The sequence below is a fragment of the Pogona vitticeps genome, chromosome 15, assembly GCF_051106095.1.
Source record: "Pogona vitticeps strain Pit_001003342236 chromosome 15, PviZW2.1, whole genome shotgun sequence".
NCBI lineage: Eukaryota > Metazoa > Chordata > Lepidosauria > Squamata > Agamidae > Pogona > Pogona vitticeps.
In genome coordinates, this window is record NC_135797.1 from 4143789 (window position 1) to 4171598 (window position 27810).

Consider the following 27810-nt stretch of genomic DNA (forward strand, 5'->3'; position numbering starts at 1 on the left):
CATTGTTGCCGGGCGCTCCCATCCCCAGGCAGCGCTATTGTGCGGCCGGAGAGTCGGAGTTGCGGAGGGGGGCCCCTCCTTCAGAACAAAAGTTGTCCTCGAACCGACAACAAGCCGGGACCTAAAGCAGAGGAAGGTCCAAACTTTGGAGAATTGAGGCCAGCTGAAAAAAACAGGAGCCACTTCGCCGAGCCCACTCTGGCCTCACTAGGTACCCCCCTCAAGACACCCCTCTTTAAAAGGTGAGTAATTGGGAGAAAAGCCAATTAGGACACGATCCATCCCTCTCTCTCCAAAGCTGGGAAGGGGCTGAGAACCTTGGGCTGCCCTTTTGACCTGACGTCCCTTCCACCAACAGAGGGGGCTTTCGGGGTTGCCAACTTTTCCAACCAGCCCCGCACCTGCGCCTTTAGAAGATAAGTGGAACTTTTGGTGTTATACCATGGGGGGCAACCAGAACTCTTATTTCATCCTTTCTGGGCTGTTGATGGCTCAGGAGAAGGGCCTGTCCTATCATGGGGCGGCCCTATTCTCATTCATCATCCCAACAGTCCAGGAGCAGGGTTGTGTTAAAACGTGGCAACCCTTATCGAACCCACCTTCTTAAAAGCACAAGTGCGGGGCCGACCAGCGCTAGTGGCCTCCTTGATTTAACCTAACGTTCTCAGTAGTCCCGAAACCGGGGCCGGGACCATTAAATGCACTTTTGCGCATTCGGGATTCGAACGGCACATTTTTTTTTTTTGGTGTCGGGCGAAAAATATTCCCACGGAGCCAGGAAGGGGATTAAAAGTCTCGTAATGTTGTTTTGACTGTTGGGATTAGATGGCTCGGCTTTTAGCGCTCTAAGGGCGAAGAAAGGCCCTTTCCGGGAACCCCCTCTCTCATCTTCGTGTTTTTCGTTGCAAATTTTTGGAGTTGGAAGTGAGTGTGTGTGTGTGTTGGGGGGGGAATCAGAAAGAAAACTCAACAGAGTATGGCACATCCTTTTGTGGTGCAGGGCGATGGTGGGATAAAAGTCCCACCTGCGAATATGCAAAGGTGGGGGAAAATATTTTACAAATATTTGTCAGCAACGAATTTCGCCCTGCGGCTGTGCGAATCCGCACGAACGCGGGAACCCTTCTGTTATACTCTCGAGGGCTGTTTTCCAGGCAAATGTGGCATTCATTCGACCCGTTGCTGGGACACCAGTAACCACAGCAACGCTGGAGTGCCTCGGCCGGGGCGGTTGATTATTTAACCAAATTCCCAGCTTCCCAACACCAGTGGCAACAGGGAGCGCTTGTTTTGTGTGTTGGGGGGAAGCGATCAGGGTGGGACTGGGTGGTGGTGGTAGTCACGGTGGGGTGGGGGGTTGCCCCGAAACAAAATGGAGGGGGAGACCGTGCCGAGCCAAGGAAGGCCAGCATTTCAGGGAGAAAACGTGGGCAAACTTTTTTGTTTCTGAAAACGAGTGCCATTGTTTTCCAGGTTCGGGGATTGAACTAGGAGCTTTTAAAAGCAAGTCGGCGCTCCCCTCCAGATTTCCTTCCCCGGAGGTGCTTCTAAATTGCTTTTAAATTCAACCGCATCTAATGACTCTCATCCACCAACTCGAGTCTTAAATACAGCTAACTTCTTTGGTGGGTTTACCCATACTTTTTTTTTTTTAGTTCAAGGTGAACCACTTTGCTGTCGGTTTTGGCTCCGTGGTGCCGTCCGTCGTGTAAATGCAAAGGCAGGAAGGGAGTCCAGTTCATCATCCGGGGAGCAATCGAATTAATCTGATTCTCAATCAACCGTCAGTTAGCTGGGGATGGAAGGAATCAAGCTGATGGTTCTGTGCGGATTTCTGTCAGAAGGGCCTTCAAAACGGTGAGCGAAGCCTCTGCAGGGCCCCGTCTGGGGTGAAAACCACGAATACCCCGTTCATCTCCCGGTTTCCCAGTCCGCTGGAGGAATGGGACGGAGTGCAGTGTAGTTCGCCTTCCCGCTAATATTGCACTTGTCCCGGCCTCCTGCTGTCTTGGGCAGATCTACAGAGGCCGCTCTTCAAAAAAACGGGCATCAGAAAGCTGGAAAGAAAGGGGTGAAAAGCTGGACCCAAGCCGGAACGCCTTGGGTTTTGGTCCAAACATTAATAGCAAGTGATCTACTACCAACTGGTACAGAAGGCTTGAAAGTAACTTGTTATGAAATTCCCTGTTGCTGATTCCTGCCCACGATATTCTCAGGTGCCGCTATATGACCTCACACTTCTTTAATTTGTTAGGCAAGGCTTTGTGGTGAAATGGTAACTTCTTAAACTGCTTTTCGAATTCTCGGGGGAGGAGGGAGGAATGTCTTCTTTAAATGGCTGAAAAGGAAGACTGCACGGTTGTGACTTCGTCCTGCCATTGAACGAAAAACATACAGCTATTCGTTCTCAAAAAGCAATTCCAAATTCACAATTATCACGAGCAATTACTTTTTAAGGCCTGTAACTGTAATGTTAACAAATTCCTTGTGGCAGGTGGCGTTCAACCCTAACTGCAACTAATTACTGCATTATTATCATCATCATCATCATCATCATCATCATCATCATCATCATCATCATCATCATCATCATTATTATTATTATTATTATTATTATTATTATTATTATTATTATTATTATTATTATTATTATTATTATTATTATTATTATTATTATTATTATTATTATTATTATTATTATTTTAAAGGAACTTCCTAAGCTTTAAGTCTGGACTGAGATTTCTTAAAAACCTCTTGCTGGTGTGTTTTGTTACAATAAGAAAGGAAATTACTATATTTTTCCATGTATAAGAGTATACTTTTGTCTAAAATCTTTAGACTAAAAATTGAGGGTCATCTTATACACGGAAGTAAGCTGAGGAGAGAACAAAAACAAGTGGAGGAGAAAGCAGGGATCAAAGCGATCCTGCAGCACTTTGATCCCTTTCCCCCTACACTTGCTAAGCCCCACTTAATTTCTTAATTTTGGATTAGAAAAGTGGGGGGATCTTATACATGGGGGCGTCTTATATACTGAAAAATACAGTACATAGCAGGAATAGGAAATCATTATCATTATCCTTACTATTAGTAAAGTAGTGTTGATATACAGCCAATATTAAAGCGGAAGCGACTTGATGCCAAATAACCAAGTACATATATAAGGGTTTACTTCATGCTGAAAACAGCCCTTTTGTGAAAGATTTAGGGCTGTTATTTTTTTATCTTTAAAGCATTATCCAGTTCGTCACCACTAAAGGCAGGCCTATCTGCATATATTTCCACGGGAGATCTTCGGCGTTCCTGTTTTCTCGGAGGTAAATGGGGAAATCAAAGGTTTTCTCACAGAAAAATCTACAGATCCTGCCAATTTAGGGGAAATAACAGCGTGAAGATCTGGGATATTCTATGGGAGGGGGGAAGCCCATCTTGAAAAGAGATATAGGAATGTAGGTTGGGATGACAGATAGCCTCTGAGCATGTGCCGACGTCCAAAGAGTTGCGGCCCACCTGGTCACCCCGCCCGACCCAACATCCCCCAGCATCAACGACAGGACCGAGAAGTTAGAAAACAACCAAATTTTTTTTATGGGTGTATTCGCATCCGCACGACGTGGGACAATCGCCGTCACAACCCCCTTTGATGGGCAGGAGCCCTCGCGGCCCCATCATCCTTTGCAAATTCCCGCGGCCGAAGACTCTTCGGTCTAAGTCAGCGTCTCGGTTGTGTGTCCGGAAACGGGAGTGTGCGCAGGCAGGCGTGGGTTGATGGGGCAAAAAATGAGGTCCGGTGGCTTGAGATCGGCCATCAGATGGCTTTCCAGAGTTTGGCCTCCACTTAGGACGGTTGTGTGAAGCCTGCAACCACACACACACACACACCCTTCAAAGCCCTTCTAATAAAATCCTGCGGTATGGTTCAAAGTCCGCTGGGATGGTATCTGTCGAGAGAAAGACAAGGGGAAACCTTGGGGATTTGTTTTAGAAAACCACAATTTCAAGGTTTCACACTGGTCATGGAAGGTTCGACCAGCATCACATTAGAAGGTGTATTGATGATGCAAGTTTAAAGATGTCTCGTACCTGTCCGGCGATGATAGCTTCCTCTCCCTACTCAACCCACCACAGATCCTAGAAATTATTGTTCGGTCAAGTCACCTCCAACTTACAGCAATCCCATGAGCCAGCTCCAAAATCTCCTTTTCCTCAACCGCCCTGTTCAGGTCTTGCAAACAACCCTGTGGCTTCCTCAAAGCGAGCCTCCATCTCTAGGCAGCAGTGGGGCATTGTAGCCCCTTGACAAGATGGTGAGAAAGTTCACATTTTTGCAGTCGAGGGCGTCCCAGCTTTGCTTCAGGCAGCAAAATGGCTTGGGCTTCACTACTTAGCATGCCATTCCTTTAAAAGAAGCTCAAAACCTCCTTCCTTCTATCCATCATCAGCTCCTTCCTTCCTTCCTTCCTTCCTTCCTTCCTTCCTTCCTTCCTTCCTTCCTTCCTTCCTTCCTTCCTTCCTTCCTTCCTTCCTTCCTTCCTTCCTTCCTTCCTTCCTTCCTTCCTTCCTTCCTTCCTTCCTTTTATCCATCATCAGCTACTTCCTTCCTTCCTTCCTTCCTTCCTTCCTTCCTTCCTTCCTTCCTTCCTTCCTTCCTTCCTTCCTTCCTTCCTTCCTTCCTTCCTTTTATCCATCATCAGCTACTTCTTTCCTTCCTTCCTTCCTTCAACAGGGGCCTCCCTTTTTGATGGCCAAGGCTCCTGTGAAATACTTTCTCTGAAGCTTCAAAACAAAGTTTTGTTGAGACTTTGCCAAGGACCCCCCCCCCCCAATAAATCCATATTTAACCAGTAAGCTGGCTGGATAGCTCTGTGGTTTAGGTCTCTGGTTACCGAGCCAGCGGTTGAAAATTCAATTCCAACCTCCCCCCTCCTCCCAGTGCCTCCTGAGAGAAGAGCCAGCCTGGGGAGCCTTGGGCCAGCTGCACAGGCCCAGGGCTCCCCCCAGAGGAAGGGAAGGGTAAAGCACTTCTGAATAATTCTCTTACCTGGAGAACCCTGGAAAAGGGTCACCATCAGTCAGAATTGACTTGACGGCCGCATGATGAGGATTAAGCAGCATGCAGGTTTGACCCACCGCCCCCGCGTCGTGCCCCCCCCAAACATCCTCCTCCATCAGCTCACCATTGCAACGATACTGCAGGTTGGACCAGATGATGTTCTCCTGGGAGAAGCAGAACACGCCCAGACGCCCTCCTCGCATCGTGGTGTCCAGGATGACGCCCGAATCAGCCACCAGCTGAGGTCCTTCATAGAGCAGCACCCTGGGGGGGGGGAGACACCCGATAAGGTTATGTCTCAGAGGTTGGGAGTTCGAATCCCACCCCCCCTCGACCTTCTTGACTGGGGCTGAACTCAGTGTTCCATTGGGTCCTTTCCAGCTCTGCAGTTCTATTATTATTATTATTATTATTATTATTATTATTATTATTATTATTATTATTATTATTATTATTATTATTATTATTATTATTATTATTATTATTATTATTATTCAAAAATACCAGACACCGTCAATCAAAATTATAACATCATTGACTGGCATTATATCAAAGACACAAGTTTCACACAAAAACCTAAGTATCTGTTAAATATCGGCGCGGTAGGCACGCGATTCCTAATACTGCTGTGTTTTGTTTTTTGAGCTCTGGTGATGTTATTTCCAAGATCCGCGGCTGATTATAAAACTGTGTGACATTCCGTGGTATAATTATTATTGACCTGCAACAGAATTAAAACAAACTCATTAAAACTGCCTCTGTCAAAAGATTTTTCTCGGCAATGTCCGGGCGGGATCTTTTTTTTTCTCGACCCGCAAGAATTTTGCACGGCGCCGGCTGGCGTTCGGAACGCCGGGCTCGGAAACGTTTCGCCCCTCCGGGGGCCTCGAACTCATGACGGCTCCGAGGAGCAAAAGAGGGCCTCCTAGTCCGGCTTCTTCTCGGGCAGTGTGCCACCCGACCATCACAGGGACAACACCCATATGGACGCCGGTTCAATGCTTCTGTTCCTTGGCTTGAAATGTTGTTGAGTTCTGGAAGATCTCGGGCTGGGGAGGGGCGTCTGGACCAGATTTTCACCGCGTTGGCTCTTCCCCACAGGCCTCTCCCCCCTGCCGCCTTCCCCATTGTCCGATCCCCTATTTTTGCAACTAAAAAAGAGGGAGGGGAGGCATTCCAAGCTCCCGTGGGGGTCACCATGGTGATCCAGACAATGGGGCCGGGGGGCCTAGCATGTGAACCGGGTCCACGGGGTAAACAACAAGTGAATAGGTTCCCAGTGGACGGACGCTCACACACACACACACACTCCCAGGCCCACCCGCCAGGACCCAGACGCCGCCCCCAGGGAGCTGTCAAGCCAGCGCGAGGGCTCGCTTAAAACGGGCCACGCACCGGGTTTCGGCCCCAACTGAGAGCAAAAGGGAGAGGCGAGGGGGCCGAGCAGCCTTCCCCCCTCCCTGTTCCATCTCGAGATTTTTTTTCCCCCCATCCCACCGACTTGACCTCTGCTTGATGGAGTTGTTTGGCCGTGTTTGCAAAATTTCGCCAACGGAGCTGTTTTGCAAATGTGCAAAAAATTTGCGCGTCGTTGGCTTAGAATTATACTTCGATGGCTGCATCGTTTGCATTTACTTCCTTAGTTTTTGAACCCTCCAGAATACGGCTTTGCACTAATTGGGTGGTATAAAAGTGGAATGAATGAATGGATAGATGAATGAATGAATGGATAAGTAGATAAATAAATGTCATTTAAGGTTTCTCTTCTCCTGATAGTCCCCCTATTAAGTAGTTTGATTTGTTAATAATTATCGTCGTCCTCAACACATTTATATCCCTGATATCCTTGTGGGAACTTGTGCCGACTCGTAGCCACCAACACTGTTATCCTCACAATCACCCTGTAAGGTAGGTCGGCTGGAGAAGCCAATGCGAAGGTAATGTTGCCTAGTGAGTCCCCCAACCAATACAGCCCTCTGTGAATTCTCTATGGTTCCAAGTCCAGCGGAGTGGGAATCTTCCTAACAACCCTGTGAGGTAGGCCAGAGCCAGACGCGGGTGCGAAGAAAATGGGTCTCCCATGTCCCTCAAGTACGACGAGGGGGGCTCCCGTCTCCCGTCCCGACCCCGCTCCTCACCGGATGTAGCCCACCTGGGGTCGGTGGATGAGGCGCCAGCGGTACGAGGTCTTGTCCTTCCACCCCACGTTGCGTGGATCTTTCCACAGAAGCCGCACGTGGCCGGAAGTGTGGCCGGTGTGCCACAGAGCGTTGCGGAGGTATTCCCCCGGCCCTGTCTTGGATTTCACCGCCTGACGGGGAGGGAAAGGACGACAAAAAACATTGTCACGGCCATAATCCTGATAACGCATTATTTCCTCAGGTAAAAGGGAAATCGCGTGGTTGGCAAATTTTTCCTTGCGAAAGAGGCCAGTTATGTTCTTTGGGGCGTGGGCCCATTTAGCCCAAGTTCGAGGTAGACTGCGCCTGCAGAGGAGGCTCTGTTTCGCTCTTAAGGCTAACGTGTGGGAAAGGGACACTTCCCACCTTATGGGAAGCCTAATGCTTGCGAAATGGGAGGTGGCTCCTCTCTTTGTTTGAGCCTTTTTAAAAGCAGAGCCACAAAACCCAGCGATTCGTAATGACGCAAGAGTGGCGGGGTCAGACTAGATGGCCTTTGGGGATTCCCTTCCAGAGCGAGCCAACGCTCTCCCGCCGGGGGGGGCGGCTCACCTTGAGCTGCAAGCCGGGTTCGGCCACGGCGCGGAACGGGGTGGCCTGCCAGTAGACCTGCTCCGTCTGTTTCCACATGACCACGTAGAAGCTGGCGCTGTCCTGGTAGGCGAAGATGAACCCGGCGTAGTCGTCGTCGGTGACGGTGTTGACGTGGAAAGTGCCCTCGAAGTCCACCCCGTTGAAGGCCGTGTATCCTGCCCCACAGAGTCGGCGTGAAGAGGGGAAGGGGTCAACCCAACCAACAAGAACACCAAGCCCCACAGCATGCCGTGATTTCAGACAGAGCGGTCTTTAGGGGTTTCGATGCCCACCGCAGAATTCTGGAAAATGTAGTCTTATAGAGAAGAGGGTCTACCGGACCCTCGACGGCTCTTACCTACGGCCAAGCCAGGGTCGCTGTTCATCGTCTGAACGATTTCCATGCCCTGAAAAGGGGGAATCGGGCGAAAGAGTTCAGAAATGGGAAATTAGGCGAAAGAGTTCAGAAATGGAAATGAAATTCTAGGCTCCATCCGAGATATTGGGGTCAGAGGGCAGGTTTGGGCTGCCCGTGTAAATCCTACATTCCTAGGGATCGGCAACCAGCGGCCACAGTGCCAAACCTGGCCCGAACGCCAAAGATTTGCACCCGCTACACCTCGGGGCTGCTTAAAGGCAGCCGCGTTGCCGTGCCAACTCCGGGGACCCCTTTTGGGCACTTCTAAAACACACCTGATTGAGGACCACCCAGTTGGGATCAATCTGGGCGTCACCTTCCGGGTCCAAGATGACCGTCTGGTATGCCCGGAAGTCGGTCAACGTCACCTCAGAGCTTTCCGGACACACGTCCAGCTGATCGGCCACCGTGTCGTTGTCGAAATCTTCCTCGCATGTGTCCCCCACGCCGTTGCCTGCACGTTAGGATCAACACAATCATTGAAAGGTAAATATTGTAAGTCTTTCCACCACGGCCCTCCTGTTCTGGCTTACGATTTGGAACTTTTAGGCTGGAAGAAGGGACCTGTGGGCGTTGGAAGATTGCACAGTTATTTTCATGGGGAACGCCCCATATTAGCTTTGTTGTTGCTTCTGACACGACCCTATGAAGGAGCCCTCTCCAAAATGCCCTCTCTTCAACCGCCCTGCTCAGCTCTGGCAAATTCAAAAGTCGTGGCTTCCTTGAGGGAGTCCGTCCATCTTGTATTTCACCTTCCTCTTTTCCTGCTGCCTCCCACCGTTCCCATCCTGATGATCTTTTCCAGACAATCTCGCTTTCTCATGCTGTGCCCAAAGCAGGACAGCTTCAGTTTCAACATTTTTGTTTCCCGGGACAGTTCAGGCTTGCTTCGAATTACGACCCAATTGTTCGTTTTAACCATGACATGAATTTTGCCGTTTTTATTACAGGCGAGATTCATCTGCCCCTGTACCACTGCAAACGTCTTTTTGCTAAAAGATATTAAAGTAATAATAATAAACCTAGAACGGCAGAGCTGGAAGGGAAACTATGAGATCATTGAGTCCAGCCCTTGCCAAGCAGCCACTATGGAGGAATCGAACTCCCAACCTCTGGCTCCAAAAATCATCATATATAAAATCAGTTCCTGACTTCTGGCCCTCCCGACGCTGCTGGACTCCACTTCCCAGCTTCCCCTGACCAGCGGAGGATGGGAACTGAAGCCAAACCACCGATCTCTCCTCCTGGTTTTGCCTCTAAAGAACGTGGCTGCATTGGGAGCCCAAGCAAGCTGTGGATTCTGGGAAGCGTAGTCCAAGAAAAGGAATCGCTCCCCCCCAACCCTCCGCCGTACATAGATCAAGGCGCATATTGTGTCCGTTTATCTTTTCAGGCTGCTCTGAAATCTGCACCTCTCCAAACGCGCTCACCATCTGAGTCCTTCTGGTTGGGATTGGCAACCAGGCGGCAGTTGTCCGGGCCGGGCGGCACGTAATCGGGTATCCCATCATTGTCATCATCATTGTCACATTCGTCTCCCAGCCCGTCATTGTCCGAATCCAGCTGAGAACTGTTGGGGACCTCCGCGCAGTTGTCTTTACTGTCCTGGTGGCCATCGCCGTCGCTGTCAAAACCAAAGAAGAGAAATCTTGAAACCCTGAAGGGCGTACGAGTCAATCCGGACCTCTCTGGAGCAACAGAGAACTGGCCTGTTCTGTCTTTTCCAAACACTGCAAAAAAAAAATCATTAAAAAAAAAGTCACGTGATATATCGCTATTTCCTTGTCGCTTCCAACTCTTAGTCAATGTACCCCTTGATGGAACATGTCACGAGATAAAAGTAGGGCAGCATTAAAAAAAGACTTCAACTGTTGTTGGAAAGCTAGAGGGAGAAAATGAACTATAAGCCCCACAAAAATGGGGACGAGATGGGCAAAGTGATACATCACTAAACTGTTGTGGAGGAAAAAAATAAAAAGAGAAGTTAGTGGTTTATCGCTAAGCATTTTTTTAAAAAAAATGTCCATGTATGGACCATTTCCCACGGCCTTTTTAACATTAATCGATACAGTAATAAAACTTTTTAAAAAGTGTTTTTTAAAGCGTACCAGCATGGTGGACACGCAGCGGCCATGGAGCTCCAAAACCCCACCCATTCGCAAAGTTGTCCACGACGTCCACACGCGCTGGAATGGTAAAGGACTGAAGCGACACAGAATCGGATCATTTTTAGATCGCCGTGTCAGTGAGATGGGGGGGGAACCCGATTGGCTGGCCAAATGAATCGCGGCTACTCGTGCGTCGTGTGAACGGAAGTTTTGTAAACAAGGGTTCTTTTGGCATGTGTGACTTGCACCCTCCGTTGCGTTTATTTGACGTACCTGTCCTCATTGGTGTCACAAACGTCGCCCACCAGGTCGCTGTCCGCATCTGTCTGGAAGACACCGGGGCCTCAGGTGAGCAAAAACAGTCTCCGAAAACAAGACGCATCCCGAAAGGGAAATGCTAGATGTTTTTGGACTACAACTCCCATAATGTGTACCCACTGGGATGGGGATTATTGGAGATGTACTCCGTGCAAAATACCCAGTGTGGGGTAGCACACAGAGTGACAGACTAGGGCTCGGAGGCCCGGGTTCGAATCCCCGCTCGGCCACAGAAGCTCACTGGGGGAGCAGAACTGGTAAAACCACTCCTTAAATATCTCATTCTCCTCGAGAGTCTTATTAGGATCGCTATAATTTAACAACAATAAAGTCCATACATAATTCCCGATTTTTCTAACCTGAATGAATACATTAATAAAACTACAGGGACCCATTTAATGGAAAGCCATTTCTGCAGATGCAGTTTGCAGAAGGATAGATTTTTTTTTTGCCTTCAAGCAGTGCTTCCCAGTCCCCAGATGTTCCTGGACTACAACTCCTAGCCAGCACAGCTCGTGGTGAAAAGGCTTCTGGGAGTTGTAGTTCAAGAACATCTAGGGACCCAAAGTTGGGAATCACTGCCTTAAAGGCATCCTGAGACACTTCTCTTTTTTGCTGTTTCTAAAACAGATGGCCATTCTCTCTCTCTCTCTCTCTCTCTCTCTCTCTCTCTCTCTAAAAGCTGCATTAATATTATAAATTTATATGACTGTTATATCCGGACCTGTTTTTAACCTAGATCCGAGCAGCCTAGACTTACAATTCTGAGAGAAGAGTGGGGCAGAAAGCGAATACCGTATTTTTCCATGTATAAGATGCCCCCATGTATAAGATGCCCCCCCACTTTTCTAACCCCAAATTAAGAAATCTAAGTGGGGCGTAGCAAGTGTAGGGGGAAAGGGATCAAAGCGCTGCAGGATCGCTTTGATCCCTGCTTTCTCCCTTCGTGCTAAGCCCCACGGGGCTTAGCAAAAAGAGGGGAAAGGGATCAAAGCAATGCTGCAATGCACACTCATTTTGATCCCTTTCCCCCTTATACAGCCATGGGATTGCTTTGATTCTTTCCCCCTCCTTTTGTTAAGTCCCATGGATTAATCCCAAGGATTAGCAAGTGGAGGGGAAAGTAGGGATCAAAGCCCTGCAGGATCGCTCTGATCCCTGCTTTCCCCTCCACTTGTTTTTGTTCTCTCCTCAGCTTACTTCCGTGTATAAGACGACCCACAATTTTAAGACTTAAAATTTTAGACAAAAGTATAGTCTTATACATGGAAAAATATGGTACGTACACCGTGCAAAAATAAAAGAAATGGTCACTCCTGCAAAACCAGAACAAAAAATCCCTGCATGTAGAAAACTAGCCCATCAGGTAGGTAGGCAGGTAGGCCTGGACCGTTTCTTCCTTTCACCCTACATTTCTAGCTGTGGGACTATCCTTTTTCATGCCCAGAGGCATGAAGACACAAGAGAAACCTAATACAACTTTGTAGCGACGCAGTCCACCGTGAAGCGACTCCTCCAAATATCGCAGAATAGGAAGCCTGCTCCTTTTTTTAAATTTTTTGCCTCCCAGAAGATTCCAGGGAGGGACTGATCCAGCCTTTCTCCCGGGCGCTCCTACCTGAGTCGGGTTGCTCATTTCGGGACAACTGTCGCAGGCGTCGCCCACCCCGTCTTCGTCACGATCTGTCTGCAGCGGGTTGGGCACCTTGGGGCAGTTGTCGAGCCCGTTGGGTATGCCTGGGGAGCAAACGGGGGGGGGGGGCGTGAAGGGCGTGACTCGCCACCTCCCAGCCAGCCCCTCTTCCTTTCCTGGCCCTATCTTCCTGCCTCCCTTCTTCTTCGCCTTTCCTAGCCCTACCTTCTTTCTACGCCTTCTGCCTGCTCTTTTGCATCCCTCCGTGACCTCAGGGCAGCCCAGCCAATCCCCCGCTGAGGCTCAACGGCGATTAGCATACAGATTTCCCCATCAGCCCTTTCTCCCTCGACGCGGCTAGAAGACTCCCCCACCCCAAGGGCTGCAAGACGGAGCCTACTCCTTCAAGGACCACTGAGCCTATTTTCCCCCTCATGCTCTCACATGTGGTTACTCTTTTTTCTTTCCTCCCGCTCTTCCCTTTTCCTCACCATCCCCATCAATGTCGTTGTCACAGGCGTCTCCTTCTCCGTTGGCGTCTGTGTCCTTCTGATCGTTGTTCGGGACGTTGGGGCAGTTGTCGCAGGCGTCCCCGAAAGAATCGGTGTCCGAGTTCTGCTGGTCTTTGTTGGGAAACAAGCGGCAGTTGTCCTGTGCAGGTGGGGAGGTGGTCGACAGCAGTAGGAAAGGAGGAGGATGAAACATGAGACGGACGGACTCCCTAAAGGAGCCACGACTTTAAATGGGTAAGACCTGTGCAGATAGGACCTTAGAGGAATTGCTAATTTCCTAGGGTCACCTAGTGACTCTTTTCGGGGCACAAAACCATCTGGGGTTTTCCATCCTAAAGATCACCCCCTAGCTTGGCTACCACCCAGCCCACCCAGGTCCAAGAGGCCACTCTGCTTTGATGTACCTCCACGTTCTTGATCCCGTCGCCGTCCGCGTCATCATCGCATTGGTCCCCGATGCCATCGTTGTCGGCATCTTCCTGACCCGAGTTCGGAGTCAACCGGCAGTTGTCCTGCATGAAAAAAAAACGATAAATGACCACATCATTGTGTTGTTGCTCTTCACTTTGCAAAACCGTTTTCCCTATGGGCAATGTTCGCTAGACGATGTTTCAGTCCGTGCTTCGCAATATTTTTTTTTCGGGACCGTTTTTTGCAAGACAACGATTTTGACAGCTGGGTCCACGCTTTGCAAAACTTTTTTTTTAGGGATGGTTTTTTGCAAGACAGAGATTTTGACAGCTGGGTCTGTGCTTTGCAAAACGGTTTCTCTATGACAATTTTTCCCCCCATTGGAATGCATTAAATGGATTTCAATGCATTCCCATGTGGAACCGCATTTCACAAGACAGCGATTTCGTGGAACGAATTAACGTCGTCTTGCGAGGCACCACTGTACATATTTTCACCATGTATTACCATAACTTCAACAAGAATTACAAACCATGGTCTCTAGCTCCCTCTAGTGTCCAGCCTTAGTAACACATAGTGAAAACACGTATTTACAAATTTTTTTATTTTAACGTTTTTAAAATTTTCAGGCAGCAGAGAAGTGAAACCCAGATACCAATTCTGTGGATACAGGGTGGGTCCTGTTCACATTTTGAAAAAGGGCATCCGCCACCTGTTCACAGCCCCGCGCTCAATTTCTCCCTCTGTGGGCGACATACCTGCGCACAATGCTTATGATTATCAATGCAAGGCAGCGGCTCGTCAGGGTAGCCATCGATATCCGTGTCTCGGCCACACACGTTCCCATTGCCAGCCCATCCCACGTTGCACTGGACGAGGACGGGATCAAAGAAGCCATCAAAACATAAGGAGAGTTACATTACTTATCCAGTATCGTATTTGGTCCACGTTCAAGGAGATGCTGGTGAGGAGGGCACTAAGAGGAAGAGGTGAGAAACACCCACACCAGCCAGAAACATTCATGTTCTCTAGCAACGGTGACTCCGAGGTAGACTGCGTCTGAACCAGGACGTTCCATCTTGTGGTTCAGAAGAACGCAAGAAGGTCAAAGAACTAACAAAAATCAGCTCTCGCCCCATAACGACCTGTGACAAGACCCCTAAACTGGGTTTGAGCATAATCAATGCTTTCTACACACTGACTGATGCACAGGGATACCCAGATCCATAATACAGGTCTGGAGGTCCACCTAAGGGAGCACAGGTCCCTCCTAAATGCCTTACACAGAGGTAGACCAAGCCTCTGGTGAGACTTTGGTCCAGCTTTCTTACTCTTGACTAGCAGTCAACAGGACCTCAGGAATACCCACCTAAGTCAAGTAATTCTACTTAGCAGCTACAGTGGTGCCCTGCATGACGATGATCTGTTCCAGGAAAATCACTGTTAAGCAAAATCATCGTCATGCGAAAACAATCCCCATTGGAATGCATTGATCGCAAAAAGTCACCATCCTGCAGATTCGTCGTACAGCGGGGTCATCGTCATGCGGAGCACCACTGTATTTGGTTCACACTCCATGCTGCTTGAACACATCCTGAGCCCTGGGCAGGGAATGCCCCCCAATTCCTCAGAAAGGGAATTGCTCCAGTTCCAAAATAATCCCAGTTTCCCCCCTTCCTGCACCATCGCCCAGCTCTTCCCCTCGAGAGGACTTACCGCGCAGGAAACATCCCCGTTGCGTTCAAACAGGCAGTACCCATTGATATCACACGGGTTATGGGTCGGGCTCTGGCAGGTCTTCTCTGGAGCGCAACTTCCCGTCTGGTTCCCCACAAATCCCGACTTACACGGCCCACATTTATAGGATCCCTGCGGGGTTGGGAAAAGATACCCCCCACCAAAAAAAGGGAAACATCTTTTAATTTTTATCCCTATGGTTCAAGTAGATTTTTGCTAACCGACGGGTTGACGGAGCTTTCCACCGCCGGGAATACTGGAATTTGTATCGACGTCCTTTCCAAACTCATTTTATTTCCATTTTTAAAAAGTATTAACCGTTTTAACCTCAGTTTTTACTGTTCCGATTTTGTGCCGCTGGGTTTTAGCTTGCTTTAAATTTCACAACTGATATTTCAAAAATCTGGCTAGCAGCCTTGGTTTTGAAGGGAAGACGGCAGATGAAACATATAAACAGAGAAAGAGCTTTCGAGCTGGATAGCCAGGGGAATGTGCACCATCGCAAAAAGGAGTGAGTCGTACCCCACCTTAATAAGTAACAGAGTTTTTATATCACATGAATTTCTCATGGATTTTAGCCCGCTTTGCCAGAATTTAGTTTTGATTAGCAGATTATCACACCTTCGCTTTTATAGTGGCAGCAGGGTGATGAGGTTGTCAATACAGTGGTGCCTCGCTAGACGATAATAATCCGTTCCACTGAAATCGCTGTTTAGCGAAATCATCATCTAGTGAAAAGCATTTCCCCATTGGAATGCATTGAAACCTGTTTAAAGCGTTTCAATGGGGAAGAATTGTCGTTGCCTAGAGAATATCGGCCATAGGAAAGCCGCTTTGCGAACTGCCGATCAGCTGTTTAAATCGCTGTCTTGTGAAGCTTAGGTCCCGAAAACACCCGTTTTACAAGCACAGAGGGAGCTGTCAAAATCATAGTCTAGCGAAAATCGGTTTGCGAAGCAGGGACCAAACATTGTCCAGCGAAATTCCCCCATAGGAATCACTGTTTTGCGAATCGCTGTACCGATCACAGAAAGCCAATGTCTAGCGAAAAAACTGTCATGAGGGGTAACTGTCTAGCGAGGCACCACTGTAGTTTTTTTAAAAGGAAGAATTGAAGATCCGTCTCCAGTCATTAACCAGTATCTGGGTGGTAACACAGGGATTATTTTAATCTGAATTATGAACCTACATGCACTGGGATGACCAAGGATGGGATTCTTTGACCCTAAATCCCTTAATTCCTCATTCTTGGCGTTCTTCCTGATTTACGCACATCTTAACCAACTCCCAAATTCGGCTCACCTGGGAGAAAGGCCTAAGCCTAAAACCTGATGTTTAGCTGGGCCTAGTTCTACCTAGCTTCCTGTTTGGAAAGAAAGCTCCCAGCTACCCCTGGGGCAGAAACAGGAAGTTGAGGCCGAGCGAGGCCACAAAGCCCTCCCCTTTGAGGCCTTTCCTCCAAGATGAGCCAAAATTGGTGGGTGTAAGTGAGTTAGAACTCCTGGAATGGGGAATTATGAGATGTGTAGTCCAAGAAATTTTTTAAAATCTCATTGCTAGCGATGAGATGCTTTTTCTTGTCCAAACCGGCAGGGTTAAATTGGACAGATGCTCGCGAACGACACCCATCTGCATGGATGATGAAAGCACCTAGTGCAATAACAACACAACACCGGTGGGGAAAAGAGGGAACTCCACCCAGCCTCATGGGCTTTGAAGTAGGCATCAATGCCAGGACCGGCGGAAGAGAGTAAATAAAGTCGGCCGCACGTCAGAAGCTCGGACGCTCCCGCCTGGGTTGAGCGCGTCATTCTGAGCTACTCTCCATCCACATGCCCATCGTTCCCAGGCTGAAAAGCACCCCAAAGCCGGCGGGCTCACCACGGTGTTCGTGCAGATGGCATTGGGATCGCATCCTCCATTGTTGCCATCATTGCATTCGTCGATATCCGTGCAAACCTGGTCGGGGGAAATCATCATCATAAGAGACGATCTATAGGGTTTCTTGTGTACAAATAATGTCTTTAAAAAGAACAATATGATTTCTTACCCATCACAATAGCAGCTAATCCTGCTGATTTTAAGTGTTATGACATCAACGACATTGGCATTACAATATGTGAACTTATACTGATTTCTTTTTAAAAAATTATTTTTCTCAGGCTATTTTGTGGAGTTTGCCCCCCCCTTTATTTTCATTTTTGTGAACGGATTGTTAAAAACCGTCCAGTATCGTATGAGTAACACTCAATTAATGAGTAACAGTACTGTACTTGTTGCTCTTTCTTTCTTTCTTTCTACGAAAAGCAAGTAACAGCAAACAGAATACGTTTTCGCAACATGCGCGAATGGGTTCGCTCGCAAAGCAACGGTTCCGGTCGCAAGACGAATATTCGCAAGGAAACAGGAGAATAACAACAATTTGGAGGGATGGTACAAAGGAACGTGGCGTATGGTTACCGACGGAAAATTGACGTGTGAATTGAAAGTTAGAAAAGGGATGTGAATCATTTTAAAGATATATGGAATGGTTATTATTATTCTTATTTTACTACATGTAGTATTTGGGAAACGAAAAGCTTAAACCCAGGACAAGAAACATATATATAGATATATTTAATTTTCTACCTTATTGTGTATTGTTAATTGATTAATTAATTGATTAATATTTGATAAGTCACAGAGAAGAAGACTCCATGTGAGGCTGGCCGGGGTTGATGGGGTTTGTAGTCCAATGGCCAGAGAGCAGGAGGAAAGTGTGATGGGGTGGAGGAAGGCTGATCTACTCTAGAGCAATGGAGAGATGCTTGTGGATCATCTTAGTTTTTAAGAGCGAGGCCACCCGGTCCGTTTCTCACCTGCTTGCTCGCCTTGGCATAGTCGGCTCCGACTCCGGAGACAATGTTCCCCTTGTAACCCGCAGGGCACGGTTCGCACCGAAACCCTGGCGCTGTGTTGAGACATTTGGATCCAGGGAAACAGGGGTCGGTGTAGGCGCACTGCGGGCGAGAACGAGCGCTCAGTCAGGAACTCGAACTCGGGTTCGCCGCCTCCCACTCTCTTCCCTCCCTTCTCTCCCGCCGGGCCGAACCCTGCTTACTTCGTTGATGTCGGCACAGTGAGTGCCGTTGCCTTCGAAACCCGGCGGGCAAGGCCCGCAACGGTAGCCCGGGTACTCGTACGTCTCCATGCAGTCGACGCCGAGAAAGCACGGATTCGGGTTGCAGCGGGAGCGATGTTCGTGGAACCCTTTAAGAAAATTCGGAAAGTTGGATCTCAGTACGTGAGAACATACGATCATGGATTCAATCGACAAAAGCTCACACTGAAATCAACCCATTCCCTTTTCTTCGTGGGAGGCAGCTAATGGCTCAAATAGAGAGAGCCAACTTTTACCAGAGCTGGCTAGATAGCTCAGCAGTTTAGGCCTCTGGCTGCGGAGCCAGCGGTTGGGAGTTCGAATCCCCCCCCACTGGGCCTCCTGGGAGAAAAACCAGCCTGGGTGGCCTTGAGCAAGCTGCACCATCCCACAGCGCCCTCTAGAGGAAGGGAAAGGTGAAGCAGTTATGTGTATTCTCTACCTGGAAAAACCTGGAAAAGGGGGGTTGTAAGTCAGAATTGACTTGACAGCACACGATTATTGATTTATCAGAGGAAATGAAGAAGATGGAAGCAGAGCCATTTTGCTAACACACTTCAGTGTGTTAGATTCCTCTCTTTCTCTCTGTCTCTCTGTCTTTCACAGAGAGAGAGAGAGAGAGAGGCCGCAGTCTCTTGATGCCTGCACTTTTCTCCCTCGGAACTCACCACACACTTGACACTCCATGATGGTGTTGCGTATCAAGGACATTTCCTTCACCTGAAATGAAGTAACAAGACACTCTCAGAGGTGTGGGTCCAGATGCTGTAAAGCAGCTAGCCCCCCCCAACTTGGCCCATAGGCTGTTTTGTATGCATCCCAATGCTCCAAAATCCTCAAAATCCTCACCTGGATTTTCAGCAGCACTCACCTGATCTCTCATGTCTTCCTGGAGTTCCATCAAGAGCTGGTTGAAGAGCGTGAGTTGTTTCACCAGGGCCTTCGTTTGCTCCCCTGTCACGCAACAGGAGAGTGAGCAGTCCTGTCCTTGACGATGACAGAGTTTCACATCCCCCTCACCTATATCAAGGCTTTCCACATTAAGCCCCACATTAAAAATATATATTTTGGGGCACTAGAGGGCGCAAGAGGCTCCTTTCACTTAAAAATACAATTTTTTAACGGTCCATTTCTCAATTTGAAAAAAAAAATCTATTGTGGTTGTAGACTGGTTTCTTAAAATATACAAATTAGCCCCTTTTACTGCTGCTCCCATCAGGAGATGTTCAGTCTGTTGGGATCATCCACCCTGGGATAGAAGATATGGATTACAGGGTAGCTTTCCATGGTAGCTAACCCTTCAGTCTGCATAAAATGTAGTCCAGTCTTCCCTGACCTCCAGGGGTGTTTGACTACAACTCCCATCTCCTCACAGCTTTTTGAGCTGGGCATGATGGGCGTTGTGATCCAGCACCTCCGGAAGACATTTGATTGGGTGGATGGGACGGTGCCTCTGTGTGTGCATTTATTGATGGATTTTAAAGGACCCCGAGAGCATGCAAGATCGGTAGCACTGTAAATAACAGGACACGCAACAAGGAAACGTGGCTGAGCCACCATCAAACTCACCAAAGAGGGAATTGATTACGTTGGATACTGGGTGGGAAAAAAAGAGGGAGGAAAGAGTTAGCATTTATTTACGCCCCTCAGACTCTTAAAATGTCTACAAACCATGCACACGATGGGGGAAAATACTCATAAATGTGTATGATATGGAAGGTGGGGATCGCTTTTAAAAATGCATGCATTTAGAACAGCCCATACACTCCTACATATGTACAGTTTCAGAAACAGGAAGGGAAATATAGTGGGACTCTCGTATCAGTATCTACGGTTTCACTTAGCCATGGTCTGAAAATATTAAAAATATTAAAAGGGAAAAAAAATCAGACAGAAATTATTTTCACATGTATTGCCAGAACTGGCCACAAGAGGGAGCCTGAGACCGTGTTGTGAATACTTTTTCTTGAAAAATACATAGCACAGCCTCTAGTGGCCAGTTCTGGTAATACATGTGGAAAAAAATTTTCCTGTTTATTTTTTCCTTTTACCATGCTCTCTCTCTCTCATATTAAGGAAGGAAGGAAGGTTGGTTACTCTCACCTGTGTTTTGCATGGATTCGTCCCCTTGGAAAGGACACTCGCTCAAGGCCCCCACACGACTCATTGACCCTCCAAGGATCAGCTTCAGCGACTCAACAAAGCCCTAATGTGCAAAGAAGGGACTGGGTTCAAATCAAGGCAGTAGCACTGTTAAGGTACCTATCCTGGCAAAAGTACACCTGCCTAGTCTCAGCTTGTGACAACTACACAGAACGCCCTGTTTTAGAAACTAGGAACACAGCGAAAGCACTAAATTTGGGAAGGAGCGGGAAGGAAGTGAAGCTAAGAGTAGCAATCCGCATGATAAAAAGTTGTTCTTCTGGCAAGACAAGGTGAGGGGGAGAACGTGGAAATTTATCTGCCTCTGAGGCATATGAAATAAGCACTTTAAGTTCCTTCTTATCCCCAGTTTCGTTTCTCTCGATATACTTTCACAGAGCCCCGAGATTCATGGTCTCCAGTGTGAGAGTGAGACAAGAAGCTCTTTTTTTGCCCAATCCAGTAGAGCAGTCTTTTGAAAGGACTCAAACAACCCATCCCTTGCTTCTCGTCCTTCAACGTCCACGAGCCAAGTTAGAATTTAATTTCCAAGGCCGCCAAACAAAGAAGATGCATCTTCGGGCTGATTCAGGAAGAGGTCTTTTCCTGGACAACTCTGCACTGAGGTGAAGAAAGGGCTTAATTCGTAGCCCCACCCCTTTCGTTTGCATAGCCCCACCCCTAGATAGGAAGCCGGCCCCCTTTCTGCACAAACCCGCCTCTTTCTATTTGCATTGACCACACCCACAAACGAAAGCTCCTGGTGATGCCCGCCTGGCTCACCTGCATGCGCAGGTAAGACTTCTGTCCCGTCCGCACTTCTACCGCCTCGGCCTGGTCCCTCTGGACGGGCAGCATCTCGGGCAGCCCTGAGTTCGAGTCCACTTGCTTGCAGTCCACATAGAGGTCCACGGAGAGGCTGCGCCCTTGCAGGCCGCTGACCCTCAAGAGAACGGTGTGGCTGCGGCCGTCGGCCAGATTGGCGTTCTGCAGGTTGACGGACTGGACCTTCCCGTCGGTTCGGAGGTAGCGGAGCAGGACTGGCAGGGGGAGGGGCGGCACAGGAAGACATAGAAGGGGAGGGTTGGTTTTGTGCTAAACACTCTGCTTTTTCCACCCTCTTCTACCCTTGGCCCTCTTGAATTCTCCAAAGGAACACATACACCCCTTTCTGGTGGAGTTTTTGCAACCTCGCAGGCAGCCTTTAGCAGGTTAGGCTGGGAGGGACCTCTCCGAACTGTCAATCTACCCGGTATCAACCAATCGTTCCTTCCCTGCCTCTGAATTCAAAGAAAGCCCCGCCTCTCTCCTTCTGAGCTTTCTCCCTCCCTTCCGCCTGTTGAAAGCAGGAGTCTGTCCGGGCCTGTTTGCCCAAGTCACCTACGCTTTGTTAGTTTGCTGTTTAACCTGTTGAGCTATAAACGAAACCTTTTATTCTTTCTCCTACTTAGACTGAGTTCCTGAGACTATAAGTGCCAGTTAATGAGAAAAGGGGGTGACCTACTCTGAGAAATTTGAAGCTTTTCTCCTCTGGGAATTCCAGTATCTTTAAAAAAAGGTTCAAGCTGATCATAAGGAGAAACATCCTTCTCTGTTTAAAACCCTGGAGAGCTGATATGAGGATGAGGACATTGGGGGGGGGGAACTGCAGTCCTCCATGAGTTGTTGTGGGTCTGGCTAACAGTCAGAGATGATGGGAGTCGGAGTCCCATTTATTTGGAGGGCCGAAAGTTCTCCAGTTTGGCTTGGCTCAAATTCCTGAAGAGGATGGCTTCGTTGGGGGGGGGGGGGGGCCACGGATCCGCACCGGATTTTCATCCAAACTTTAACCGAACCGAACTTTGTGCCCAATGCACCCTCAGTGCTTTTGCCTTCCCTCTCTAAAGTTCGGACCCAAACCAGCTACGCCACCAGCCCTGGCCACACACACACACACACACACACCGTGGTCAGAGCCAGCCGGCCTCGGCCGCAGCCCGCCCCCTCCCTTCACCTTTGGTGGTCTTGCCGACGACCGAGACCTCCAGCCAGCGGCTGTTGTCCTTTTTGTAGTAGAGCCCGAACAACACCCCTCCTTGCTTAGGGGGCAGGCGGAAGCTGGAGAGCAGGTAGAGGTCGTTGACCGACAGCAGCTCCGTCCGAATCTTGTTGGTGACGCTCGCCATGTGCCGGGCCTCCGTCACGGTCAGGAGGTCAATGACTAGGGGAGGAAAAGATCAGGATTAAGCCTTTGCTTCCCCCCCCCCCCGAGAAAGGCAGGAAAGCAAAATTGAAGGGGCTAATGCGACCATAGGGCCCCATGGTTTAGATCTTTGACTGTGAAGCCAGAGGTTGGGACTTTGAATCCCCCCTGGCGCCTCTGTGACAAGGGTTGGACTGGATGATCTTGAGGGTCCCTTTTAACTCAGCAGTTCTTCTTCTTAACAACAACCAGAAGTGCAGGCAGACACCACAACGGAGACCAACAAACCAGCCCTGGTCATTGTCTAGAGGGGTGGGGGTAAAAATCCAATAAATAAATAAATACATAAATAAAATTCCCTTCCCCGCCAGGAGCGGGTCTTTGGTAAAGTTAACAGCCCTTCATTGCCTGTTCTCGAAACGAAAAACACACACAACAAAGGCTTTTCCGGTCCACAAACCACTGTGAGGAATCCCCCCTCAGCTCAGAGGGAAGATGCCAGAGCGTGGAATCATCCTTAAACATTTTTAAAAAGAAAGAAACCCTGTTGTTTTAATCGGGCCACCCCCGGGCTCCGTCGATACCTCCGAAGAGTGTGTGGAAAAGTCATTGAGACAACTCCGAGGAGCTGCTCCTGCCAGGGGTGACGGGAGGCCAAACCACGAGGGCGAGGTCCCGCTCTCTCTCTCCGAGGCATTTGGTTTATCCATTTTGTGGGGGGGAACAGGAGGTCTCGAGGGAGGGTCGGCCTGACCCGACAAGACGGCCCTTCAGTGCGGGACGCCCGCCAAAAGGCCGGTCCTGGAAAAACAGGGAGTCCTCCCCAGATCAATATTTGTTTGCAAGAAGGGATTGAAAGCGTGCGCCAACCTCGGAGCACACAGGGGCCCTTGGAAGTGCCGAAGACGCCTGTGGCTGTCTTTGGGGTCAACGTGGGGAAGGAGGGAGTGCCCCCTTTTCTCACACACACAAACGCCCAGCCCGGACCTCCCACGGGCGTGGGGCTTCCGATCAAGTCTCCTTGGCCAGGCTTTTCGGAACGCTTTGCAAAAGATTAACCAGAAGCTGGGTGCAGGCCACATATTTTGGAAAGGAAAAAAAAAAAAACCTGCACGGAAAACAGATTTATAGAGCCTTCGGTCGAGGACGGCGGCTGCCGCTCGGCCGGGGAAGCGGCCTCGCCCGGCGTGGTCGGTCCAAACGGCCGAGACACAGAGCGGCGTTTATGGGACGGGACGGGGGGTGTCTGCGTGTGAGGCTTTGTCTCAAGCGTTCATGTCAGAATGAGGCAGAAAAAAATAGATTTGAAGCTGCAGAAAGGGGGGGGGATTGTGGGGTCCTCTTTCGCTGTCCGTGCTCCTTGATCTTAAACACCTTCCAACTTTTTCTCCCTGAAGTGCTAGCTCTCTACCTGCGGGGAGTCCATTCTTTTCTGTCACATAGAAGAGTTTCTAAACTTGGTACTCCTACTTGCCATTTACACTGGCATAATCTATTCTATTACCTTGGATCAGATTTTGGGGGTTCGATTCCCCACCAGGCTTCCCTCACAGGGTCTAGACCCGATGGTCCAGTTCTGCAGGACTAAGATCAGATTATATCTTCCTACCTTTACTGTACGTTTTTTTTTCCTAAAAGAGCCGGAATAAAAGAAACAATTTGAGAAGGAGATACAACTCCTGTGTGTGCTTTTCTCCATTTCGTTTTTAAAGGCAATCCTGCTAAACTCTGCAAGTAGAAATCTAGCCCCTCAGGAAGATAGGTTGCAACCCATCTATCAGCCCAACCTACCTCACAGGACCGTTGTGACTGTAAGAGAGCCGAGCCGAGCCGCATACCGAGTGTGAGACGCTTGCATAAGGAAGTAGGGCAAACACTCAATTAATAAAATACATTTAAAGGTCATGAAAGCCACACAGGCCGGCTGTGAGATCTTACACCCTAAAATGAGCAGGCTTTTGAGGGAAATGATAAACTAGAAATTGTGAGGTAAGCGTAGCTTCTGAGGCATCTCAGTAAATCAACCGTTAGGTCATGAGGACCGGCATCTTACTTTAATTATAGTTTTATTTTCAGGGGACGAGCCACGCGCCAGCGGTAAAGCACAAATTTTTCCATGCGTTAAAATGCCAGCCCGGATTCTCCTCACAGAAATGGGGAAAAGATCCTTCTCGGCCTGAAAGCAATGATTATGTTTCACAAGATTCATACGGGGAGAGTAGGAGATAAATACCTGGCTTTCTATAAAGCAGCGAGTCGCACAATGTGTGTTTTGATTTCTCTAAATATTGATCAAATACCAGTTTCTAAATTTCAACTGCAAACGACAATAAAAACAGAGGACAGCTTTTCAGCCCAGGGAGAAACGGAAGCCAAACCAGAATCCGCAAACAGGCTGGTAAACGGACATTTTAAAAGACTACAAAAAAAAAATTCAGCTAGCAAAGCCCTCTCCCATCCTGGACAGGGGATTCTGGGCACTGTAGTCCCTGAAAGAATCATGTTCTCTCGGCTGGCAGAGGCTGCATCAGATTTCTGAAATGTCAAATATTCCATTCCTGGAACTCTGTAACGGAGCAAAAAAATTGGGGCTCGCTCATTTTAATTTTGGCGAGGAACCTCAGCCATCTATTCGTCATCGCATAGTTTGCACATCTATTATTTGGTGAATTATGTTCCCTTCTGCTTTTCCTTCGGGTTCGTCCCGGGTCCTAAAGCAAGATGTCGGCTACGGCCTGACCCACATCCGTGTACCTAAATATCAAGAAAGATGATGGAGGAGCAAAGGGAAGTGGGAAGCAAAAATGCTAGAGTCTGGGAAACTGACTCCCACAAGAATCACGAACCACCACCACCCCCAAATCCCCAAGCCAGCCGTCCTGCCCCTGCTAGCTTGAGGATTCTGGGCATTGTAGTGCTTAAAAAATTAAATATATATAGTTTCCACATAGAAAAGCCAGGCAGAGTGGCAGCCAAACCTTACTGCAAAGGGACATATCCTGCATCCAAGGCCCACGGTTTTTACAGAGGGTATGGCACCCGGAAAGACAGAGGGAAAAAGTGCAGGGGAGGATGGGAGGGGATGAACCTCTCCTTGCCACCCCTTAGTTATCCCTTCCACACTGAAGACAAATACAATCTGTCCCCTGTCCGGCTCCCTGGTTTTGCTGCTTTTATGACTTCCTCTTTGCCTCGGCCTGCTGGACAAGGGTCTCTTCAAATTGGGAGAGGCCATGCTCCTCCAGGCTGAATTCTCAGATATCAAGGTTTCCCATCTGTTGAGGTCCATTCCTAAGGCCTTCAGATCCCGCTTGCAGATGTCCTTCTACCGCAGCTGTGGTCTCCCTCTGGGGCGATTTCCCTGCACTAATTCTCCATACAGGAGATCCTTTGGAATCCGACCTTCACCCATTCTCACGACGTGCCCAAGCCAACGTAGATGTTGCTGTTTCAGTAATGTATGCATGCTGAAAATTCCAGCTCGTTCTAGTCCAGTTATACCAGGAAGGGGGAAGCCCCTTTCCATTTCCTCCCAAGAACTGATCCTATATTTCAGGGAAGCCTTCATAATGGGGTCGGCTCTCCCTTTCCCTTGGCCTCCCGCAGCTTCCAGAAGTATATACTGCCCCTTGACAGGGAGGCTCCACCACCACAAACGGCCGTTCGCAGAGCTGCCTTTCAGAAGAACGAAAGCATCCTAAGCTACGGTCCAGTTTGGCATCATCATTCCCCTGCCGGCCACCTATTTGCTCACACACCGCCCGCGTAGATCACAAGGAAGCAGTATGCGGAGATAGACTGCTCCTGGCCCTGGAGGTTCTGATGGAACCAGCTGTGGACCATGAGTTTTTCGCTGACTTGGAAAGTCTTTTTTTTCCCCCTCTCTCAAATATGCCTTCGACCTGACCCCTTACCGCCTCTCCTTTCCTCCCCAGAAAAATCCCCCACGGACCATCTGCTCAACCATCTCCTCTCTAAGCCCTTCCTGGGCGTTTGTACGCTGGGGAGGCGCAGAGACCGAGAGATCCTGCGCGCTCCAGCCGCATGCGCCCTGCGCCATGGCCGGAAAGGATGCTGCTTAACGCGCCTCTGTGCCACTTTCCGCTCCCTCCTCGCCAGACCGCTTGGTCCACCCCGAGCCCGACTGGGTCACTCAGCCCCGGACAGCCTGAATATCCCCCCGCCAGATCCGTGGCGCGGCGGAGCGCCTCCCGCGCCAGGCGCCGAGGTCCCGCTGCCCGCGATCCTGTCCCAGTTGGAAACATTCCGGGTTCCCCGGAGTCAGCTTTGTTCCCCCCGATGGGGCAGAGCCTGGCTGAAGTTTTACGCCGCCTGGACCTGGAGGGGCAGGGGGGGACTCGAACCCACGGCCTCCTCCTGGCACAGAAACCAGAGGCGCCTGTTCTCCCCAAAAGGCGCTGGTAGGGACCCCGAGTTTGGGTGCGCGCAAACCTTGATAGCGCCCCTCTCTTCTTCCCCCCCTCCTCCCGGCTGGACCACAACGTCCAGAATCCCCCAGGCGGGGCAGCCCAGACCGCCCCCCTGCCCCGCGCGCGCCACCTGGGCTTTGTAGTCCTTCCACGCGTACCTTGCAACTCCTGCCGGGCGGCTGCGCCCGGGGCGCCCAAGCAGAGGAGGCGAAGCGAGCAGCCGAGAAAGAAGGCGGCGGCGGTGGTGGTCAGGGGGGATGCGGGACTCCCGGGGAGCCTCCGCCGGTCCATCGCGGCTTCCGAGACGGGGAAGGGAGGGCCGGGGCGGCCGGGGAAGGGGCGGCGCTGCTGGGACAAAGGGTGGCGGCTGCGGAGGCGCCCGGCGCGCTTGGAGAGGGCCCTCCCTGGCCACGGTCGAGGCCGGCCGGCGCGCCCGCCCTCCTCCTCCCCTCCTTCTTTCTTTCCCTCCCTCCCTTCCTCCCTCTTTCCTTCCTTCCTTTCCCACATTTTTCCACCCTCCCTGATCAGACAGCCAGAGAGAGAGAGAGAGAGGAAAGAGGGGTGAGATACTGTATGGATGTAGTATCTAAAAGGCGCGCAGCCGGCTGGGGTTAAACCTGCTGAGATGCCCTTCTTTGGGGGGGTGGGTTAAGTTGGCGGCCGCCCAAGAGATTTCGCTGCCCGAGGCAAGAGGGGGGCTTTGTCAGGCTGTTTGCTACACTCAGTCTCCCAAGGAACGGAGATGAGGGCTCTCCTCTTTTCTGTGTGATCCACGCAACCCTCATCCGGCGAGGTAGGCCAGGCTAAGCCAGGAGCTGGCCAGAAACCTCTCTTTTTGTTGTTATTCCCGATCCATGGGAAGCAGGAATTGGGGGCCCCTGCTGGCCTCTCCCCACTTATCCATGTGAGGGCCCCACACGGCCAAACCGACCTGCACCCTTTGAACCCCGAAAGCGGAAAATCTTGGTCCCTGG

General features: G+C 49.7%; 1 protein-coding gene across 1 annotated transcript; it reads right to left on the bottom strand.

The window, feature by feature from the left end:
- Nucleotides 1–3564: 3564 nt before the first annotated feature.
- THBS3 (thrombospondin 3) lies at nt 3565–27583 on the bottom strand. Its single transcript, XM_072984458.2, has 23 exons — nt 26995–27583; nt 22218–22424; nt 21008–21264; nt 20186–20288; nt 19652–19678; nt 18954–19036; nt 18751–18802; nt 18044–18192; nt 17802–17942; nt 16825–16902; nt 14923–15075; nt 13965–14075; nt 13200–13307; nt 12775–12934; nt 12269–12387; nt 10606–10658; nt 9655–9848; nt 8500–8678; nt 8165–8213; nt 7786–7982; nt 7192–7364; nt 5178–5317; nt 3565–3941 (listed from the first exon to the last, which is right to left on the bottom strand). The coding sequence occupies exons 1-23, from the start codon at nt 27341–27343 to the stop codon at nt 3886–3888; spliced, it is 3138 nt and encodes a 1045-aa protein (XP_072840559.2). The 5' UTR covers nt 27344–27583; the 3' UTR covers nt 3565–3885.
- Nucleotides 27584–27810: the final 227 nt, after the last annotated feature.

Bases quoted from the DNA above. Each gene is read 5' to 3' on its own strand.
- THBS3 (XM_072984458.2), bottom strand. From the start codon at position 27,343: ATGTGGGAAAGGAAGGAAGGAAAGAGGGAGGAAGGGAGGGAGGGAAAG. The intron at 20,289-21,007 runs GTGAGCCAGGCG...TTTGCACATTAG, and splicing joins AGTCTTACCTGCGCATGCAG to GGCTTTGTTGAGTCGCTGAA. The intron at 7,983-8,164 runs GTAAGAGCCGTC...TCTGTGGGGCAG, and splicing joins CGACCCTGGCTTGGCCGTAG to GATACACGGCCTTCAACGGG.